General features: G+C 34.6%; 4 protein-coding genes, 1 long non-coding RNA gene and 1 pseudogene across 8 annotated transcripts; all 6 read right to left on the bottom strand.

Moving 5' to 3' along the window:
• Nucleotides 1–3,632: 3,632 nt before the first annotated feature.
• LOC120267793 lies at nt 3,633–4,564 on the bottom strand. The gene has a single exon (XM_039275478.1). The coding sequence runs from the start codon at nt 4,307–4,309 to the stop codon at nt 3,794–3,796; it is 516 nt and encodes a 171-aa protein (XP_039131412.1). The 5' UTR covers nt 4,310–4,564; the 3' UTR covers nt 3,633–3,793.
• LOC120267792 lies at nt 3,644–6,682 on the bottom strand (annotated as a pseudogene).
• Nucleotides 6,683–6,804: 122 nt separating this feature from the next.
• On the bottom strand, nt 6,805–10,042 carry LOC120267790 (protein NUCLEAR FUSION DEFECTIVE 4-like). Of its 2 annotated transcripts, none has more exons than XM_039275476.1 (2): nt 9,540–10,042; nt 6,805–8,138 (listed from the first exon to the last, which is right to left on the bottom strand). In XM_039275476.1, exons 1-2 carry the CDS (start codon nt 10,005–10,007, stop codon nt 6,957–6,959), a joined length of 1,650 nt encoding a protein of 549 aa, XP_039131410.1. In that variant the 5' UTR covers nt 10,008–10,042; the 3' UTR covers nt 6,805–6,956. The 2 variants fall into 2 exon arrangements, with proteins under 2 accessions (XP_039131410.1, XP_039131411.1); XM_039275477.1 differs by lacking the exon at nt 9,540–10,042 and adding an exon at nt 8,250–8,393.
• A 2,013-nt stretch (nt 10,043–12,055) lies between these two features.
• On the bottom strand, nt 12,056–15,773 carry LOC120267789 (uncharacterized protein At4g38062). Of its 3 annotated transcripts, none has more exons than XM_039275473.1 (2): nt 15,655–15,773; nt 12,056–15,308 (listed from the first exon to the last, which is right to left on the bottom strand). In XM_039275473.1, exon 2 carries the CDS (start codon nt 15,275–15,277, stop codon nt 12,194–12,196), a length of 3,084 nt encoding a protein of 1,027 aa, XP_039131407.1. In that variant the 5' UTR covers nt 15,278–15,308; nt 15,655–15,773; the 3' UTR covers nt 12,056–12,193. The 3 variants fall into 3 exon arrangements, with proteins under 3 accessions (XP_039131407.1, XP_039131408.1, XP_039131409.1); XM_039275474.1 differs by having other exon boundaries at nt 12,056–15,303; nt 15,655–15,772; XM_039275475.1 differs by having other exon boundaries at nt 12,056–15,282; nt 15,655–15,772.
• Nucleotides 15,774–16,582: 809 nt separating this feature from the next.
• LOC120266567 (costars family protein) lies at nt 16,583–18,863 on the bottom strand. Its single transcript, XM_039274208.1, has 2 exons — nt 18,711–18,863; nt 16,583–16,970 (listed from the first exon to the last, which is right to left on the bottom strand). Exons 1-2 carry the CDS (start codon nt 18,789–18,791, stop codon nt 16,701–16,703), a joined length of 351 nt encoding a protein of 116 aa, XP_039130142.1. The 5' UTR covers nt 18,792–18,863; the 3' UTR covers nt 16,583–16,700.
• Nucleotides 18,864–19,795: 932 nt separating this feature from the next.
• Nucleotides 19,796–20,714, bottom strand: LOC120267698. Its single transcript, XR_005538535.1, has 3 exons — nt 20,513–20,714; nt 20,332–20,419; nt 19,796–19,965 (listed from the first exon to the last, which is right to left on the bottom strand). It is a non-coding gene; the product is annotated as an uncharacterized LOC120267698 (long non-coding RNA).
• Between the last annotated feature and the right edge of the window lie 1,338 nt (nt 20,715–22,052).

Raw genomic sequence — 22,052 nt, 5'->3', positions numbered from 1 at the left:
CATGAAATAACTCTGTGAATATAAAGATATTCTTTTCCTTCCTTATCAACCGCCCTCTAAATAATATCCATTGAGACGATATCTTTAAAGTTTGAAAAGGTTCCTCCTAGACTTAGGGGAATATAGTAGTATTTTTCATCCGCAAAGACGCTCCATTCTGGCAACATCAATGCCGCTTTCTCCAGATTCTTCAACCATGTCTCACGACCCTCGCTATTGTAGCTATACATGCCTTTCCTCATCGATAAGGATATAAAATATATTTTTCTTTGTCAAAATAGTGACTGCTTGTCCCTAAATCAATAATGTATTCATCATCAGCCATATTATAACAAAACAGAAGAAAAACATAATTTAATAAAACACAAATACATATTACAAATTAGTCTATAAGGAAATCTGACATATCTAAATATGTATTTTCAGTTACATTTAAATTATTTATAGAATTATTCTCAATTGGATCAACTATAGGTTGTCAAGAAAAATTTGTCTCAATAGCTTTACCTTCTTGTTTTTTGAGCGATTGTTGGTAAAGATGGACAAAAATGTTTAGGGGTCCCGCAAAATTCGACCAACGACCTTCCGTGCCACAACGATAGTGTGTATCATTCTTTGTCTCCTGACCCCATCTTGTGGCTTTATTGCTTTTGTTGATGTACATCACTTTTGCTATCGCTAGGGTCCGATATTATTTCGGCTCCCATCACGACTGGGCCGTCCCCCACTCACCATAATATCCTCGCTCACCGTGGTTTTAAAGCCAACATCATGACCACGCCATTTTCGTCGCCTAAAATTAATTTCCTGCAAAGTCAGTCGATCCAGATGGTCGAGATCGATGATTCTCGCATCAACAATTCATTTTTGCTCCGCCACAAGGAGACAAGAAATTAATCTCGTAAAAATTTTGTGAAATTCTTTTCTCTATATTGTTGTTGTAATATAACATTTCGTGTGTGAAATGTTGTAAATGTTTTCTCGAGCATCATACCTTCCACATCGCTTTCTCCATAGAGACGTAGCATCGAAAACAATTTTAAATAGCTCGTAATTATATTCTCGCACGCTTTTAAAGTCTTGAAACCCCGAGGCTTCGACCAATCATTACGTGCTTTTGGGGTAAGTAGACCATTCTCGAGATGTTCAAAATCGCTCCCTCGTGGATAACCACAATTCCTGTGGATCCTCAATGGTCAAATATTCATTCTTCAGGCCATCATCAATATGATGTCTTATAAATACTAAGGCTTTCGCCTTATTATCATTCTGACTCATCGTTATTAGCCCCAATAGTTTTTGCTCGTGTTCTTTTGCTTTCAAATGGAGCTCGACATCGAGGCTCCGTGGATATATAATCGCTCCCCCGAGATTCAAGGGTCTCGAATTCACTTTTTGCGATATTTACCATTCTCTTCAAAATAATATAGCAGGTAATTAGAATAGAGTGTACATAATAAAATATAAATCTCATATATGATACTGTATATACATATGGTACTATTCATATATAATACTATTCATACACGGTACTGTTCATACACTGCAATTATTGCAGCATTGGGAAATGAAAATTTGTTTGAAAAATAGTATGAGTTAAGAGGGAAGAGGAAGGAAAGATAAGGGAGAGAAGGCCGACGGAGAAGAGAAGAGGACCGGCGGAGAAGAGGAGATCGGAGGTTCGTCGGTGAAATTTTACCTGATTTTGTCAATGATTGCCAGGATCGGAGTTTCGCCATGGCAAACTTGGGGCAGATCATACCAGATGGTTTGGATTTGATAGAAAAACTCATTGTAATATTAATATTATTGTTTTTCATGTTTATTTTAGATGTACTAGTGTTATTAGCCTTAGTGGCTTTTGTACTGTATGTTTTTATGTATGCTTCTAAGAAAATCTTATATATGGTTGACTGAAATTATGAATTAAATAAAATATATGGTTTGCTAGCAGTATTATGCTTACCTGTCGAACCTCCCTTCATTTAGTATTAAAAACATATTTCATATATAGGATATATATTAGATGAGCCAAAGAAAATTAAAGTCATATATATGAGCAAGTTCGTGCTGATAACATGTTAAGAATATATATTATAAATGTAAAGATAGTAATAAGAATAGAGAGCCAGAATATTTACCAATACCCTTCAAAATTCAACTCTTCCTTTTCTTCCCTCTTCTTTATTTCTCTTTCTCTTTTCCTTCTCTTCTTACATCAAATATACAAATGAGTGGGGGTATATATAGAGTTACAAGGGTTAAATGAACTGCTAGGATCGATTTGATCCGAAGGTCCAAAATACCCTGGTAGGTGTAATAATAACAGTACCGGCGGCTACTACAGTGCCACATGGGCGGCTGCTACAGTATTTTCTAGATTGTTGCTGCAGTAATACCGTCTGCTACAGTGATTTATTATAGTAGCCATCCATTATAATATTTATTTATAACACATGCATCATTATTTTTTATTTTTATCATGAATTCTTGTTACCTGGTAATGAAACACTTAATTATAATGCTTACAACTATTTATCTTAACCATCAATATTTTATCCTTTCAATATGTTGTGAGGACTCTTTTATGTGTTGAACATGGACTTATAGAAATAGCTAGCTCAATAGTCTCCACATTTGAAACTTTAATCATGTTACTAGCTTATTAGTTTATATCGAATGTTTTCTTTGCAGGTTGATGATGATGATGTTGTTGCTATACTTTTGCAAATGGAGATAATACCTCTATGCATGCACAACATGGACTTTGCTTCTCCACTTGCAAAAGAGGTACGTATTACCATAAACCACTTTGATTTTTTTCTTCACTTTGTGAAGGCACTTCATGTGTGATGTTTGAGACATATCGAGTATTCTCTTGTATGTTTGTTTTAAGAAGGTAGGCTTATATCGCATCTATGCTTTTCTAACACAATAAATGGAGTTGTGAATGCACTTCTACCAAATCTGTAGAATTATTTTATGCTATATGTTTTACTTAGTATACCTTGCTCGATTTCCATTCCTAGCCACAAATCTGCATCATATTGCATTTTGCATATGAATATGACTTGCACTACTTATTTTGTATTGCAATGTGTTTTGCTTTTGTGGTTTAGTCATGTTAGGAATTGTAGATTATATTAAGGATTTAATGAGTTTTATCTTCATAGTTCAAATATTTCTTTTATGCATAATCAAGAAGAAAAGGAGAGGGAAGGAGAAGAAGAGTGGTTTGTCGAGGAGAAAATTGGATTATTCCCTTCACCTTCATTGGGAATTTACATAAATGACATAGGTTATAAATCAGGAAGATTACTAATTTTAGGAAAATTTTAGATCCTAAATTTATACAATTTAATACACGACCAACAACAAAGCATGCATCTCTCTCTCTCTCTCTCTCTCTCTCTCTCCATAATCAACATAGCCTGTACAACCTTACCATGCTCCAAATGCTCATCAATCCTAAGAATCACTTCTTCACAACACTATCCGATGATGACAATGATGATGTACAAACATACATGCAAACAGTTTTTGTGATGTAACATTATAAAGTTACAATTGACAATGACACTATACGCTTGATATGTGAAAGGTGACCATTGACCAACCTAGCTCCAAGAAACTTGAATAAAAATGACAAACGCCATAAACAAATATCATCATCTTAATTACAAGATATATAGTACTATACATTATGGACAATAAAATTTATCAACTAACTAATTAATTGCTTTTGCGCACCATATTGACAGAATAAAGAGGATAAGAAAACCGTTGAATTAATTCATGGGATCAAATTAAGAAGACTGTACTCCAGCGTATAAAACCTGACTGTATAACATTCTGGTTCTGAGAAAAACAGAACCATGCTGGATGCAACTCCAAGAATACAAGTCGATGCCATTATCAGAAACGATGACATGAAGCATTGCTGCCCGATGCAAGCGTGAATTGCAGAAGCCGAAGATTCCTTGTCGTATATAAACCCGACAATTCTAACAGAAAGGATGTAAGATCCGATTGGGCTTGCTATGGCAATGGGGTTGAAAATGGTAGCAAAATGCCTCAGACCAAAGATTTCTGACGAGATGCCCGGCATTAGCACACATATGAACCATAGCGCAAACCAACGAATGTAGAGCCCAAATACAGAGTACCAGGAAGACCGGACGAGATAATTACATGCCCGATGCTCATAACAGCAAGAGTTAAGACCATGAACAATGTCCGTGCATAGCCTCGTGAACGGAGGAAGTAATCTGAAATGTAACCAATTGCAAAACGGGCGGGAAAATTCCATATGCCCCACAAGGATACCATGCTACTTGTCTCCTTGGTTGAACATCCAATCTAACTTGCTATTTGGCTTATATTGTTTATTGTGGCTAGTCCTCAACCCAAGCCACAAGCTACCGCAAGAAAAAGTAACCAGAATTCACATGTCAGCATTGACTGTAATACATTCAAGTCTTCTCCTCTTGAAGTTTGGCACATGTCTTGGCTGGATAATGCCCGCCCAATCACACTGGAAGCCTCTTCTTCTATAAGTCCATCAGACCTCTGGTCAGTAACTACATAATTTCCAACGCCTATCAAAACACATAAGCAACAACGGAAGTATAGCAGGTAGGTATGCAAGCATTAGAATGAAATCCCCAGCATTTCCATTAAACAGAGTGATATATCTGAGTTTGGATTGCGCTACTAAGACCCACAAACCCCTACAAAGAACAATGAATCAGAAAGAGCTTTTAGATAATCAAAATGCTATCTAATATTTAAATGATAACGAATATGCCTTGAATAAAAGAAAAAAAAAATGATACAATAAACGAATGATTGATAATACCATGACAATAAGTCTAGTGGGTAACCACAACAAAAGTGTTTATAAGAGAACTAACAGTATCTTATAAATTCTTATCCATTAAAATCAGAGCAAATGCCCCTCCTACTTCCACAGTGAGAAAAAATTAATGTAGAAACAAACATTGTCCCCTCAAAAGTCTCCTTTCACCATCAACTAATTAGTATTCTTTGCATACAATTAATGAAGCCAAGAATAAATACTGTACAACTTGCTACTCCAAATGAATGCTGATTCAATTCTCATATAATTAATATATATTAAATACTTAAACATAATACCCACATATATAGGGTTAAGTTGATGTTTTTACCCTAGATTTCTCTCCTCACAGTATCTCTTTATCTTTCTACTTAAGCCTTAACACATGGCTACAAGACTGCTGTAAGGGACGAGTGCCGCGCGGTGATCGTTGGGGCGATCGGGAAGGCCGTGACAACTGCCACCTCTCGCTTCCATGCTATCTATTAGATCATTATTAACTCCAAATAATACCAGAAGAATAACAAGAAGAGCTATGGATTTCTGAAAAAATCTTCACTCAAACCAATATCAATGAAAGGTAAACCAGCAGGACCTAGCTAGTCTTCTCAAAATTGGGAAGAACAAAACCCAAGGAGATAATATAATCTTTTAAATATCACCCAGACAAAAGGCAGGATAGCAAGATTAAAACTTGTGCATAGTGCATGTACTGCAAATATTAAAATGGCAAGCAACCGTCAAGATGATCACTTTTTAAGAATCATGAGCACAAACTAAAGGAGTTCAAACAATTAAATTCAAAGATAAAACAATTATCATCATACATACACACGTTTATCAACATTTTCAATTCACAACAGCAATCATGCAAGTGAAGAACATATATAATTTATTTCACATCTCAAAAAACTTGGTTTGATCTTGATAAAACTAGTATTTTTGTTGAATAAAAGATAGATTTCGAATCAGAAAAAAAAAATTATATATTAGGATAAAAAAGAGGGTGTAGGGATTTTCACCTTCATGATCCCAATAACAGTGCCTCGATTTTCCGGAAAGTTCTCCACGGCGGTGACCACATCCGCCGTGTTAAAGGTCTGCGCCTGCACAGCAAGCAGCATCGACACGCACATGACCGGAAGTGGAGGGTGAGGGACAGTGGCAGTGACAGAGAACCAGATCAGGAAGTAACCAAAGAAGCAGAGCACAGAGCCGACCAACAAGACGACCCACGGTGCACCGACGCGGGAGGAGGAAAGGATTCTAGCAAAGACACCGAGGTTCTCGCTGACATCCTTGAAGAAGGCCACGGAATCGAGCGTGGATTGATCGTAGGCCTGAGAGTTCTCGAGAAGAGAGGAGTAGACACAGAAGCAGTAGGACGATCCTGAGGTGGACTGGATATAAATGCTCGCCGCCAGGGCCAGCCACTTGCCGCCGAGCACCGCCAATCTCGGCGAAGGGAGGCAGAGGAGCTTCATCTCTGGCGAGCTGGTGTCACTTTGTGAAATTCACCTCATTTTTATTTTTTATATTAAAACAAGCTATATTTCTGCTGCTCCTTATGACATCTTGTTTTGATTGAATAAAAAAAGCTTGGCAAGCTTATAATGTGAGTTTCGGTTATGGTGAGACAGAAGCACTCAAACTTCACAACTGTATCTGATGATGAGAATGATGATGTAAAATGATGCGAATTGTTGTTGTGATATAACATGGGAGCACATTTCCTAGAGACTTGTTAACATACACTAATTAGTGCCAACCATAACACCCTTATCTCACTCTCACTCTCACTCTCACTCTCACTCTGTCCCCTACTTTCTGTTCTCTGCACGTCTAATAACGGTCCCAGTATAACATATAAAGTTACAATTGACAAAATTGTACCACGCTTGAGATGTGAAAGATGACCAGCGTTCCAAGAAACTTGAACAACAATGGAATACCAAGCATGACAAAGGCCATAAACAGATAATCATCGTCTTACAAAACAAATAGTAGTCATTATGGATGATAAAATATATCAACTTACATGTCCGCCGTATTGACAGAATGAAGAGATAAAGAACACCATTGAATTCATGGGATGAAATTAAGAAGACTGTACTGCAGCATATATAACCTGACTGTAAAACTTTCTGGTTCTGAGAAACAGTGCCACGCTGGATGCAACTCCAAGAAGAGAAGTTGATGCCATTATCAGAAACGATGACATGAAGCAGTGTCGTCCCATGCAAGCATGAATTGCAGAAGACGAAGATTCCTTGTCATATATATATCCAACAACTCTAACAGAGAGGATGTAAGATCCGACTGGGCTTGCTATGGCAATGGTGTTGAAAATGGTACCAAAGTCCCTTAGACCAAAGATTTCTGAAGTGATGCTTGGCATTAGCACCCATATAGAACCATAGCACAGACCAACAAATGTAGAGCCCAAATACAGAGTACCAGGAAGACCGGATGAGATAATTACATGCCCGATGCTCATCACAGCAAGAGTTAAGACCATGAACAATGTCCGTGCATAGCCTCGTGAACGAAGGAAGTAATCTGAAATGTAACCAATTGCAAAACGCCCGAGAAAATTCCATATGCTCCATAAGGATACCAAGCTACTTATCTCTTTGATTGAATATCCAAGTGAACTTCCTATTTGGCTTATATTGTTTATTGTCGCTAACCCTGAACCCAAGCCACAGGCAACCGCAAGAAAAAGTAACCAGAATTCACTTGTCAGCATTGACTGTAATACACTCAAGTCTTCTCTTGAAGCTTGGCACATGTCTTGGCTGGATGATTCCCGCCCAATCACACTGGAAGAAGCCTCTTCTTCTACAAGTCCATCAGACTTCAGGTCTGTAACCGCATAATTTATGTCACCTATCAACGGCCGGATACTTTCGTCGCATGATTCAGATAGTGTCTTCCAATCATGAAGCTGAGCTTTCATTGCGACAATTAAAGGTGACATCAGCAGGAGGAGCAACAGTAAAAATGCCACTATGCGGACAGATGTTTCCAATGTTAGAATATTTTCTCCCAGAATAACCAGCATCAGATAACCAGCAATGATCAGAGTTATTATGGAGAAAGCATCTAAATGTTTTTTGTCATCTCTTCCATCTGTTTGATGAATTTTGACAAAATACATAAGCAACAACGGAAGCAATGCAGGTAGGCATGCAAGCATTAGAACAAAAGCCCCAGCATTTCCATTATACAGAGTGCGATATATCTGGGTTAGGATTGCGCTACTAAGACCCAGAAACCCCTACACAGAACAATGAAACAGAAAGAGCTTTTAGATTTACCAAAACGCTATCTGATGTTCAAATGATAGGAGAAAGAAAACATGATACAATGAACTAATGATTGTTAATACCATGGCAATGAGTCCAGTGGGTAACCACAACAAAAGTGTTCCAGGAAACTTCATATGTACTCTTAAGTCTTAGAAATAAACAGAGTTGAATATGAAAATCACCAACGGATTTGGTCCAAATTGTAATGGTTTGAGTCGTTTAAACAAATTGTTTAGTGTTTGACCTCTTATATATATATATAAAACCTGTTGGTGAGGTCATCCCACTTAAAAAGCTTCACTCTTGACTCTACCTGAAAAAAGGAAATCCAACTCCACAAAGCTACATACCAGACCGGTCCAGACGTGTAATTTATTTTTTCAAGTAATAGATGCTCTTCTCCAAAAAAATATATATATATATATATATATATAGAAAAAGCTATCAATGGTATTTAGATGAGACTTATCAACAAGGCATAAGAAAGTAAGACGGGTAGGACAGAGCAATATAACATAAGAGAATTAACAGTATCTTATCGATTCTTATCCATTGTAATCAAAGCAAACGTCCCTCCTACTTCCACAGTGAGGAAAAATTAATGTTGAAACAAACATTGTCACCTCAAAAGTCTCCTTTCACCATAAGATATATCTGATGTTGCATTGACAATGAAGGCAGACTAAATAGCGTACAACGCACTTACTACTCCAAATGAGTGCGTGGCTTGGAACTAGAATGTGACACATCAACAACCATACAATTAATACAAACCAAAATCCAAACCTAATACCTAAATATATATATATGATTGGGTTGATCTTTTTACCGTAGATGTTTCTCTCTCTCTTTAATACCTTAACACGTGGTTATAAGACTGCCGTGGTATCCATAGGATCATTATTAACTCCAAATAATACCAGAAGAATAACAAGAGGAAAATGGAATTTCTGAAAAAATCTTTCACTCAAACCAACATCTATGAAAGGTAACCCAGCAGGACCTAGCTAGTCTTCTCAAAATTGGGAAGAAAAAAACCCAAGGAGATAATATAATCTTTTAAATATCACCAAGACAAATGAATGCACTAGAAATATAAAATATTACAATAGCTAGCAACCGTCAAGATGATCACTTTTTTAAGAATTATGAGCATAAACTAAAGGAATGCAACCAAATAAATTCAAAGTTCAAAGAATCAACATCATACATTAATTTCTTCAATTTACAACAGCAGTCATGCACCTCAAGATCATATGTCATTTCACATCTCAAAAAACTTGACCTGATCTTGATAAAACGAATAGTTTCAATGATTAAAAAGATAGATTTTGAATCAGAAAAAAAAGGAGGGGTTTAGGGATTTTCACCTTCATGATCCCAATAACAGTGCCCCGATTTCCCGGAAAGTTCTCGACGGCGGTGACCACATCAGCGGTGTTAAAGAAGGTCTGGGCCTGCGCAGCAAGCAGCATCGACAAGCACATAACCAGAAGGGGAGGGCGAGGGACGGCGCCGGTGACAGCGAGCCAGATCGGGAAGTAACCAGAGAAGCAGAGTACAGAGCCAGCCAACAGGACAACCCACGGTGCGCCGACGCGGGAGGAGGAGGAGAGGATTCCGGAAAGGACGCCGACGTTTGCGCCAAAATCCTTGGAGAAGGCGACGGAATCGAGCGTGAATTGATCGTAGGCCTGGGAGTTCTTGAGAAGAGAGGAGTAGATACCGAAGCAGTAGGACGATCCCGAGGTGCACTGGATGTAGATGCTCGCTGCCAGGGCGAGCCACTTGCCACCGCGCACCGCCGATCTCGGCGGAGGGAGGCAGAGGAGCTTCATCTCCGGCGAGCTGGTGGCACTACGCGAAAACCTCCTCATATCTATACATTACATAAATACATGATGTTAATTTCATCCCTTTAGCGGTCTCGGGAAGTTGACACGTGGCACATCTTGCAATAAAAATCATCTTTTACAATAAGATTTTTAGAAAAGTGTCAAGCGCCGGAACCAAAAGATAAATACGTGGGGGGAGCCACGCTCACCATCAAACCGTACCCTCACTTTACGTGAGATGGGGATCGAACTCGCCATTATCTTCTCTTTTCAATTAGTTTGGGGATATATATATAACAAAGTTAATAAATACTAATTTATTAGAAAAAAAAATAGTATAAATATATCCGACACGAATAAAAGATAAGGAAAAAAATTTATAAACATCATTACAGAACGGATGAAAGATGAGAGACAATCACCATTCACAATGGGTGAAGTCCATCTCAAATAAAAAATAATAAAACCACGTGAAAATAATAAAAAATAAATAAAATAACCAGAAAGACGAAGGCCACCGTCTATTTACTGATTTGTGTTTATTTTTTTAATTTAAATCTTAGCCTTTCTTTTTAGTTAAGGGACAAAAAACACAACCCCATTAGCTCATCCGTAATATTTTCAACTCAGTTAGATATTTTTTAATCTGTCCGATTTTGATTTCATTTTTTTTATTTTTTTTTTGACACAGGACGATAAACGTCATGGTCCCCTCAATAAAGGAAGTCAAGAACAGAGCCAGAGCATCACTCCACAACACCCTTACCCAAACACAAAGTATCGCGTGAAGCAAGGCTCGAACACGCGATCTCTATGAAACTCTTAGGGACTCGGTACCATTAGGCCAGTGATATTTTTTTGTTTTTTCTAAACAAACTTCTCTATTGTTTTTTTAAAAAAATTGACTGTGTCTTAAGGTTGGTGAGACATCATAGATTATTTATTTGTTTATTATTTTATTTTAAATATTGAAAAAAGGGTGTCACATACTTAACATTGCGTGTAGACTTGAGTTTTATTAGTGAAAGAGATTCACAAAAATAAGAAATAAAGCGAATTTATTAAACGTGTTTTATGTTTTTAAAAAAATCAAAGAGGCCAAGTTTTAAAATGGATTTTTGCTCTGCTTGCAGGCCCTCCAAAAATGAGAAATGTTTTAAACATCCTTTATAAAAAACAATATTTATTTACATATCTATACAAATCATTTTTTTATTTTTTAATAAATTAATGGTTTATTCACATTATTGTAAAAAAAAATCATTTTTATTTGCATATCTACTCCTTTTTTTTTTAATAAGCATATCTACTTTTTTAAACTAAACATCAGCTAAAAAATTATAAAGAAAAAAAACTTAACTATTATATACCCTCTTTTCTTATTTCATTTTGAAAAGCATGAAGATAAAGAAAAAAAATAAAACATGACATATTTTTTCATAAAATTTATAATTTGATTTTCAGCCTTCAAAATATATAAGCATATAAAGACATGCATTTTATAGCGGTATATAAGCAAATTTATGCGGGTATATTAGCAATTATACAGTTTTACAAGGGGTAAACAAACAATTTTCTCCATTAAAAAATTTGGAAAGGAATTCCACTCATAATGTGGTTAACACAAGTTTGGAATGCAGATAGATAGAAACTTACATTTAACTGCATTTGATTGATCTGATACTGATATATCAGCATCAGCATTTCTTTTCTGAATTTAAATTTACAATAATTAAAATGAAAGAAAACAAGAAAATTTGGATTTTTCCTGAGACGCATGGATGATCATGTTTCAGCTTTGGATGCTTCCGTGTCAAATTTTATCGGAATTAAATGCAGATGCTTGTTTCAATGTTGAAAAGATCAAATTGAGAATGTTATAATTCATGTTAAGCAAAACAGATTTTGATTTTCATCTAACAAGTATCACAGTAAAATATTTGCTGTGAATTTCTGATGCTTAGCATTATTTGATTCATTCAAGTGAATACCTCCATTTCAATAAAAGCCAATGGCAGAAACAACACAATGAACAGAATGAACCGGTAACAGAGCTCAATTCTGACTTGATTTAGCTTTTCAGGTCATCCATACTGATTAATGACCACTTGCTACAGTGGGAACAGCTAACACACACACAAAAATAAGAGATAGAACATCAATCAAACAAACAGTTTGGTTAAATCTAGCTAAAAGTTTTGCTCTTTCAATGGCAATCTTGTAGCAAAAGTCTCCAATATTTTGTTGTTCTTCAGCTGATAATTGTTGTCTTCTTTGCAGCAGGATTTAGCAACCTCTTCATCTTGAGCATTTATATTCTTCAGAAACTTTGCTAGTTCTTTCTCACTGTTAGACAAATCCATAACCAAATTAGTGAAACATACAATGTCATCTTCCATCTTCTCTCCCGCTGATGAGAACTGTTCAATGACTGCATTAAGAGTTTCTATCTCTCCTTTGAGAATGCAATTGTTTGACAGCAGGCATTTCAATTCCTTCTCAATTTCAACTGTTTTGTTTTCTGCCTCAAGCTTTTCTTTCTTTGAGTCAAATGATAGTTTGTCTGCAATTTCAAGTTTTTTCTGTAGAACAAGCGATTCCTTTTCTGCTTCAACAAGGAGCAAGCTTTTGTACTGAAGATCCAGTTTGTCAAGGATATGAGTCGACACAATTTTTTCTAAAGTATCATGAAGTCCTCCATTATCAAACCTCATGTCAGAAGGTTTCAAACTGCCAGCTGCTTCAGCCAACTCTGCAAAAGCTCTTTTCAGTGAAGAAACTTGTTGCTGGATAACATAAATAACACATTCTTTCTCCTTCATGGCTTCTAAAAACTTTGCTTTCTCTTGTTCAATCATTGCTGAAATTTCAACCTCCCTTGCTGCATATTCTTGTTCCTGACACTTCAGTCTTTCATATTCATCTTCTGCAACTGAAACCTTTCCGATATCCTCCACAGACTGTCTTGCTTGATGTTCTTCAAAAATAACAATTTGCTGCTGAAGCTCTTTGATTAACATGTCTTTCTCTTTGATATCTCTCTTCAAACCATTTTTTTCTTGCATAAATTTTTCTTCAGCCATCATCTTCTCAAGAGTGCAGGCATCCAAATCCTTTCTAACTGCTATGCATTCATCATGTGTTTTACTCAATTCAATTTCCAAATCAGACCTCAGCCTCTCCAGTTTCTCAACTACTGATTTAATTTCTAGCATTTGATATTCAAACTTAGCCGCTTCACTTGTTTTGTCAGCAAGAGTAGAATTTGCTTGATTTAAAGCAACTGTTGCTTTCTTCAATTCCTCCTGCAAGTCATTTTCCTTCTGGGAAGCTTGAGACACCTGTTCTTTTAAGCGAAGAATAACCCCAGATGATTCTACAAGCAGCACCTTGGACATGTCATGCTCTCTTGTTTTCTCCGCAAGAGAGAATTTTGCTTTCTCTAAAGCATCTGAGAATGTATTCAATTCCTCTTGCAGGGCCTTTTCCTTCATACAAGCTTTTTCTTTGAAACGACTAAAACTCTGAGATGACTCTGCAAGCATACTATTACACCTGTCAAGTTCCCGGCTTTTTTCAGCAAGAGCAGAATTTGCATCATCTAATGCATCGGAGACTCTCCTCATATTCTCTTGCAGCTCGCTTTCCTTCTGAGAAACTTGGTCTTTGAAGCTACTGAAACTCCGGGATGATTCCTCAAGCTTCTCTTTGTAGATGTCTAGTTCTTTCAGCTTTGAAACATGCTCCAGATTCACAGATTCTACGCATTCCATCTTTCTCTGCAGTTCAAGCACCATCTCATGTTCCAGCTTGATTTCAGACTGGGATAGAACAAGAGCACAATTCTTCTTATCCAACTGCTCCATTAGACATGCAATTCTTTCTTCTTGTTTTGCATTTCTTCTTTCAATCTCAAATTTCAAGCTTTCAAGGTTCATGTAGGACTCCATTAATGCTGATTTGAAGACAGCAAGAACAATTGACATCTCTTCATTCTCCAACTTTTGTTGCAACAACAAAGAATTGGTGCTTTCTAACTCAAGCTGCAATTCAGATATCTCTGTATTTTTGCCGCTTAACTTCAACGTGCACTCATCCAAATCTCTCCTTAATTTCTCTGTTTGAGTACTCCATTCAGCCTCTTTAGCCCTGAATTCCTCGGAACAACTTCTGTGCTTCTGTTCCAAAACTCTAAACTTTTGACGAAGAGTCTTCAGTGAAGCAGTAGCTTCCACTGCATTAATCTGTGCTTCCTGAAACTCTTTCAGAGAGCTCCGAAGCTCTATATTATCTTGTTCAAGCTGATCATTTCTAAATTCCATTTCCTTGAAACATGCTTCTTTGGTGGCCAATGAGTTACGAAGTGTGGCAATCTCCTCATCTCGCTTAGCTGTCAATACATCAATGCTAGATCTAACCTCTTCATACTCCATTACAACATTCTCATACCGAGTTTCAAATTCACTCATCTGAATTTCAAGTAATTTTCTTCTACTTTCTTCATGAGCAAGAGCTTGATTACACATCTCTAATCTCGAACGAAAATCTTCAACAGCTCTCTTTTGCAAGTCCAGATTCATCTGCAAAGATGAAATCTCATCATGCAAACCACATTTCTCCAGCTCCCATACTTTCTTACTTGACTGAAACTCATCCTGAAGTTTACAATGTGCTTCTTCCAAGTGCCGAAACTGCTCATTCTTCCACTTAAGCTTATCTTCCAACTTCTCATTCTCCCGCTCTACTCTCTGAATCATTTCCTCTCTCCTCCTCACTTCACCAAGAACATGAGCCTTCTCCTCAGCATCAGAACACTTCTTTTGAGACTGCACCAATTGAATTCGAAGCTCTTCGATCTCTTTCTTGCAAGAACTCAACTTTCGCTCCCCGTCTTCTCTTCTCGAGTTTGCTTCATCCAAAGCAGAAATAAGAGTTTTGTTCTCTTCTTCCAACTTCATCACCCTCTCCCTAGAACTCATCCTGATGTTGTCATTAGCCAAGCTGAGATTTTTTAGCAATAATTCCTTCTCTAAAAGAGTATTGTTCACATCTTCATACATAATTCTGGAGAGATTAATCTCTTCAGATTTGGCAGCAAGCTCTTGAGTTTGCTTTTCAACTGTAGCTTTAGCTTCTTGGAGCTTGGAATTTTGTTCATCATGAGCTCTTCTCAAGCTCTCCAACAACTTGGATTTCACTTGGCAGTCATCTCTCAGAACCTCCATTGCATGCTTCAGTTCATCCAACTCTTTGCAAACTGCTTCCATCTCCATTTTGCCTTAATTTGGACAAACTCAAACTAAACTATATATATAAAAAATAAATAAATAAATAACAAAACAAAAAATCATCATGAGATTCTTGTAAAAAATTGAAACTTCATAGATTATAAAACCCTTCTAGGTCAAAACAATCACATTTCAAAATCCACACAACCAATAAACTACAACATGGGATAAAAATCACAACTTTAAAAATAAAAATGAATTAAAACCAAACTGAAACTGAAAAGGAAGCAGTAAACCAACATTAGCATAAAGGAACTCGAAAGATCAGCATTTTCTCAAAACTGGAAACTCAAAATGGAAACAATAAAAGCTCGAAACTTGCAAAAGGATTGAAAGATCTGAAAGAAAATGATCATTTTTACCTGGATTCTTGACGAAAATGGAGAAAATCTAGGGCATTAATGGGGAAGAGACGCGCTATGTCTCCGGAGAAGAGGAAGACAACGGAAAAGGTTTTGCGCCGCCGGGGCTTTTCGTAATTTTCTTAATTTGAGCGGGCTCTTTCCAAAATTTCAAATTTTTGGGTTGTTTTTCAAAACAGGCCCATGTTCTTATGTGATGTCAGGATTTTTGGTGAGGGTTTCTTATAACCTACCCCTGAAAAATAGCGAAATTTCCTCCCATCCTCTTGCATGGCAGAAATATTTATAACATTTTCTTTCTAATTTTATTTTAATAATATGGAAGATTTTTTGATTTTTTAAGATTTTTATTTGGGTTGGGATATATATAAATTATTTATTAATCCCTTTTTATTATAAAAAAATTATTTAAAAATTACTCTAATCTCATGAGTAATTTTACTATATTCAAGATTTTTTTTTACAACATGGACAATATGTCTTTTACTTATAGAGTTTTTTATTTTTCAAACATCAACAATGTATTGCGTGGGAGTCGAATATTCGATCTTCCACATATTTTAACTGCTAAAGCAAGTGGCTATTGAGTTTTCTTATTTTATATATATACACACCCTACAAATTATTTGTTATGAAACTTCTATTTATCTACATTATCTCACAAAATATCAGATGCATGAAAAAACAAAATAACAAAAAAAAATTCAAATGCATGAAAACATTATATACCCATTATTTACATTCATACCAGCGGTAAATTAATTTTACAAGACTATAAATTGTGACAATTAGTTTGTTATGAAGCTTTGTTCAGATGCACTCAAAACAAAGGATTTGAAATTTGTGACAAATTGCATATAAATAGAACCATTACAAATGTAAATATGCACACATTCAAGCATCCAAATTCCTGCAAATAACGAACCAATGAGCATACAAATTATTTTCAGATATAATATCACACATTGACAACAACAATTCATTGATCATACAGCTTACAAGTCACAGTTTAGTATAATATTTCAACAAGAAATAAACCAAATCATTTATTCTTGAACAAAGCTTCTGAAAATGAAACACTGAGGACACATTGCATAATCAGCGATTACAAAACTGTTGAAAATTAAGCAGTGGCAACTGGTGCAGTCCTGGAGATGGTGGGAAAAGAGTATTTCCACATTGTCATGAACTCCTTGCAGAAGTAGTTCACCTTCATAAGTAACAACCTTTCTCTTCTTGGCAGCTCTCAAGGTTCCGACCAATGCTTCAAATATGTTTGCACATTTATCATCGTTGAAAAGAACTCCAAACTTCACCTGCAAAACAAGATTTGCGGCTTATAAACATACGGCAAATATTGAAAAAAATACAACTTGAAAGAGGTAGAGGAATTCAAGAGTACATGAACATACATGAGTTAATTGTAACCCAAATTGTGGAAGAAAAAGCAGTATGTTTATAATTAAAGCAATTATTATTCATGCAAAGGGCTATGTATTTGTCTCAAGAACAAAGGCTTAGAAGCATAAATGGTTTAGTAGTACACTAATTGAGACAGATACTGCTAATAATTGGGACTAATGGCTAAAGGGTTCAATGCATCCAGTACAAGGGATAGAAACATACATGGGTAAACAGTGCACCAATTATGACAGAGAAGACATATATTTACTCTTAAAAGCAGAATATGGGCCATTCAAAGATATCAATACTTCAAGCACAAAGACGGTGACTTGCTCCATTTGATCATTTTGGAGTAGAAAATAGCAAAATTTAGAATCTTGCCATATTATGCCTGAGCACTTATTGAATAGGTAACAAAAAGTAATCAATAATAAAAATATAAAAATCACTATTCTTTTACAATTATGAAGAGTTGTAACTTTTTACCACTCCAGCCAAAGTTAAGATTTTGTTTAATTATGAACCGCCTTTTTCAGTGAAAAATGAGAAATCACTTGCACAATAGAAATCACTTGCTTCTTTATCAGACAGTTCACTCAATGATCAAAAGTTCCATCCTCACAAACCTCAAAGCGATGCACATTGCCATTGTTATAACCCTGTCAAATGAAGCCAAGTACTATCTCCTTGATCCTCGGGTTTTCAAGTGGAGTACAAATCTTTTTTTCAACTGAATAGAAAGAGAAGGCAGCAAACTAAATGGTTTTAAGGGTATTTGGATCATATCTATAATCCTTACTTCATATGTCTATCAGGAATGATCAAACAGATTGTATATTCCTTGTTTTCATTGTTTTTCATGATTTCTACATGGTAATTTATATTTTTAGCCACTGCCTGTGGCCTTTGTTCAACATTTACAAGGGGAAAAAGGACAGGCGTGCATTAGTGGGCAAAATATCTATGAGAAGCTCCTCTTTAAAAACCCTGTGACAATCTTACCACTCAACATGAACAAAATGTGAATATATTCAATTAAGATCTAGATTTATACAAGCAGATAAATCATTCATTGTTCGTGAAGAAACAATCTCTGCATTTTTTAGGGTTTTATAATACTCCTTTAAGCAAAAAAAACATGTGAACAAGACCTGAAACGCACGGACCAAACTCATGAACAAATAATTCTTCAAAATCATTATGACTGCTTATCATGAACAAAATGTGAATAGAATAAGATTTGCATTTGTTCAACAAACAATCTCTCTGTTTTTTTTAGGGCTTACTTATGTTTCTAAAGTGAAAGATCAATATCTCAAACTCACGAAACAAATTCATGAACAAACATTTTTTCATCAAATTCCCATTCCCCTGCTCACATACCCATCTTTCTTGATTTAAATTTACAAAAATCAAACTTTTCTTTCAATCATCAAGCTACTCAGATCCAATCAATCAATACCACTCCAAAATTCATCAAATTCCATTAAAAAACACATCCATCAAATCTCCATTCTACTAACAAACACCAACAGTAATTTAAAAAAACAAAAACAATAAAGACACGAACTTTAAGATCTGATTAATAAAAACATAGAAAAAAAAAAAGGTATAGATCTACAGAATGAAATGGAAGAGGATTGATTGATTACCTTGTAAGTACCATCAGATTGGAGCTGACCCAAGCGCTGGATCTCTTCTTTCAATCTCCCCACTTCCTCTTCTACATTCATGGCTGCTCTCTCTCTCTCTCTCTCTCTCTCTCTCTCTCTCTCTCTTTCTCTCTGAACTACAACCCAACCATCCAAACAGAGAGCTTGAAAAAGAGAGAACACCAATGCTTAGTTGGACGGAGGATGACGTGTCATCTAATGATTGGTCCATGTCATCTGGGTCCCAGAATATGGTATCATTTTTTGGTAACTTTGCGTGTGTCACACTGCATTAGTTATATTAAAAAAATTCTCTGGATTTTTCTCTGGGTCTAATTACCGGAAAGTCCTCAGAACATTTGTGTGTCTTTCTTTTGTTTTTTTTATATGAAATTCTCGTAATATGTCAATTTTCATTAGATTTCTTTTATATTATTTATTTATTTTTCAGTTACAGAAGGTTATGTTTGTGATTTTTTTATATTATTTTTTAATTTTGTGCATTGTTTTTCTCAAACTTGCAAGATAAAATGTGATTCACACCACCCATATAACATAGTAGAGAATTATATATCATATAATTTTTTTTTAAATCATAGTTGAAAATTTTATACATATATATATATATATATATAAGGAAATGAAATATAGATTGAAAGTAGGATATACATAAATACATATAAATACAAGAATATATATATGTGTGTGTGTAAAAATCAGTAAAATTTCATATCATGTTGCATAACTTTAATAACAAAATTATTTTGATAAAAAACCTGAAAAAAAAATTTCCCTCAAATCATAACATCGCACCAAACATTTCTGCCTCCAAACTCACTCTATTACAATTGATTACATCCACATTTGTCTTTAAAAAAAAAAAAAATCAATGCACTGACAGTGCTCTCTCTTTGATTTCTTTTCTTCATTTAATAATAATAATTATAATAATTATTATTATTATTGAAGATAAAGCAAAAAATATATTCATTGTTCATCACCCAACAAATCTTTTTTCTGTTTATTTTCATCACACTTTTCCACCAAAAAAACAAGGACAATACATACATAACTTAAAAACCCAGTGCACATAATATTTATAATATATCCATTACACTCAAAAGAAAGCAAATAAGAAAGAAGGCAAAGATCACAAACATGATATTCATTCATTAATAATAATTAAGTGACAAATATAATTGAAGGATCACAGCAGCACTCATCAATCAAGCAGCAACAACACAAAGCTGCTAAGCTGAAAAAAATTAATCAAAATCACAACAAATCAATCATTAATTTATCTAACCCCAAATTAATACAAAAAAGAAAAAAAAAATCCTCAAATTTCTCTTCTTATATACTCTTTTTAAAAAAAAACAAATACAAAAAATGAAAAAAAAATCCTTAAATTTCTCTTCTTATAATAATAATAATAATAAGAAGAACCCCAAATTAATACAAAAAAGAAAAAAAAATCCTTAAATTTCTCTTCTTATATACTATTTTTAAAAAAACAAACTTTTTTTAGTTGTTATGGCAATCCGCAAAACTTTTTAAAAAATATATTTAATAATAATAATAATAATAATAAGAAGAAGAAGAAGAAGAAGAAGAAGAATACCATCCTTCAAGAAAGCCAGAACTTCTTCTTGGTGGTGGAGCTGCATAGTACTGAGGAGGTGCCATCACTGGAGGTCCTTGATAATAACCTTTTTTTTTAAAAAAAAAAATAGAAAACATGTTTGTAATTATAAACCAAAAAAAAAAAAACTCTTAGATACAAACAAATAAAAGATTGATACCTTGAGATGGATATGGATAAGCATACTTAGGATTATTCATCTTGTTATTGTATGCTTATGTGAACTAAAAATAAAATAAAATAAAGGCTTGTGAAGATGAAGATGATGGTGAATATATAGAAATGAGAAGGCAATGAAAAGCTAGTGGAGTAGATAGAACTGCACAGCGGTGGCTATAAGAGGCTAGAGAATAGTCAAAAAAATATGCCTGTATACACATATATATAAATATATATTTATGTTGTTTGGTTGGTTTTGCTTTATTATGTAACAGAAGGACATGGCTACCGTGGCCAAAGACAAATGTTTTGGGTTTAAAATTTTTTAAAAATTATGTATATATATATATATATGGAAATAAACAAAATAAGCTAATTAACAATTCTGGCAAATTAGATCCTAATCCAGCCCTGGAGTAGTGTTTTCCACTCTCATTTTTATTGACCTGTGTCCTCTGTTGGTGGCTTTCGTCTACAGAACTGTTTTATCTTCTCGTTGTTTTTTCTCCTTGTTATGTTTTTAGAAGCACTTGTGCCTCACCTCTGGTCAGAGTTTATGTTCTTTCTAATCTACCTATACTGTGCTTGTATGCTGTGTTTCATTTTCAATAAATTTGTGGTTTATTCACTTTTATTAAAAAAAAAAACTTTGTGTTTGTAGGCAGAATGTTATTTATGTAGAGTATTTGTATTTTACTAAAAGATTTGTTTGAATCTCATTTTATACAAAATGAAGGTACTGATGTTTTTAAAAATTAACACTATATTTATATATATTTATCCACGTCTTTAATATAATTTATTTAGGAGATGAGTTTGCACTCACAAAGTGAAGGTACTGATGTTTTTAAAGATTAATTCTATTTTTTATGTATATTTGTGTACATTTTTAATACAATTTATTTATATTTTATTAAAAAATAAATAATATATTTATTATATATTTCATAATTACTTTTTTATTGATTGTTTTACTATCTATTGTAAGTTTAGTTTTTAGTTTACTATTTGTAATTCTATATTATATATGTATAAATAATCATATTTTGCTGTTATAAATATAAATCTAAAATTTAAAAATCAAACTTTCAATGGTTTGTTTAGTAGTAGGATGAAAATGATGGGCAATTAATTTTTTGACAAAATATTTTTGCCATAATATTTATTTTATAAATTCTGACTTAAAGAAGAAGCAAAGTAATTAGTGGAGTTGTTAGAGAGAGGAAAGACAACAGGGGGGCCCTTTCTAAAAGGTTTTGATCTAAAACATTTAATTTGGAAATATAAATTAATTATGGTATTAAAAATTTATAAGAATATTAAAAGCAACCGCTTATTCTTTGACACCTACTTGTTGTTTTATAAAAAGCAAGATTAATTAATTCATTCATTCATTCATTCATTAATTGAAAAAATGATATGCACTAACAACTAGCAAGACAACAACGAAAAGAAAATACTAGCCAGAATTGAACATTGTGATCTGAAATTTATGACAACAATGAATAGACTTAAAGGGAAAGCATACCCCCCACATTTGT

The sequence above is a fragment of the Dioscorea cayenensis genome, chromosome 8, assembly GCF_009730915.1.
Source record: "Dioscorea cayenensis subsp. rotundata cultivar TDr96_F1 chromosome 8, TDr96_F1_v2_PseudoChromosome.rev07_lg8_w22 25.fasta, whole genome shotgun sequence".
NCBI classification, from domain to species: domain Eukaryota; kingdom Viridiplantae; phylum Streptophyta; class Magnoliopsida; order Dioscoreales; family Dioscoreaceae; genus Dioscorea; species Dioscorea cayenensis.
Note: the sequence above shows the minus strand (reverse complement) of the source record. Positions and strands in the feature narration are given on the sequence as shown.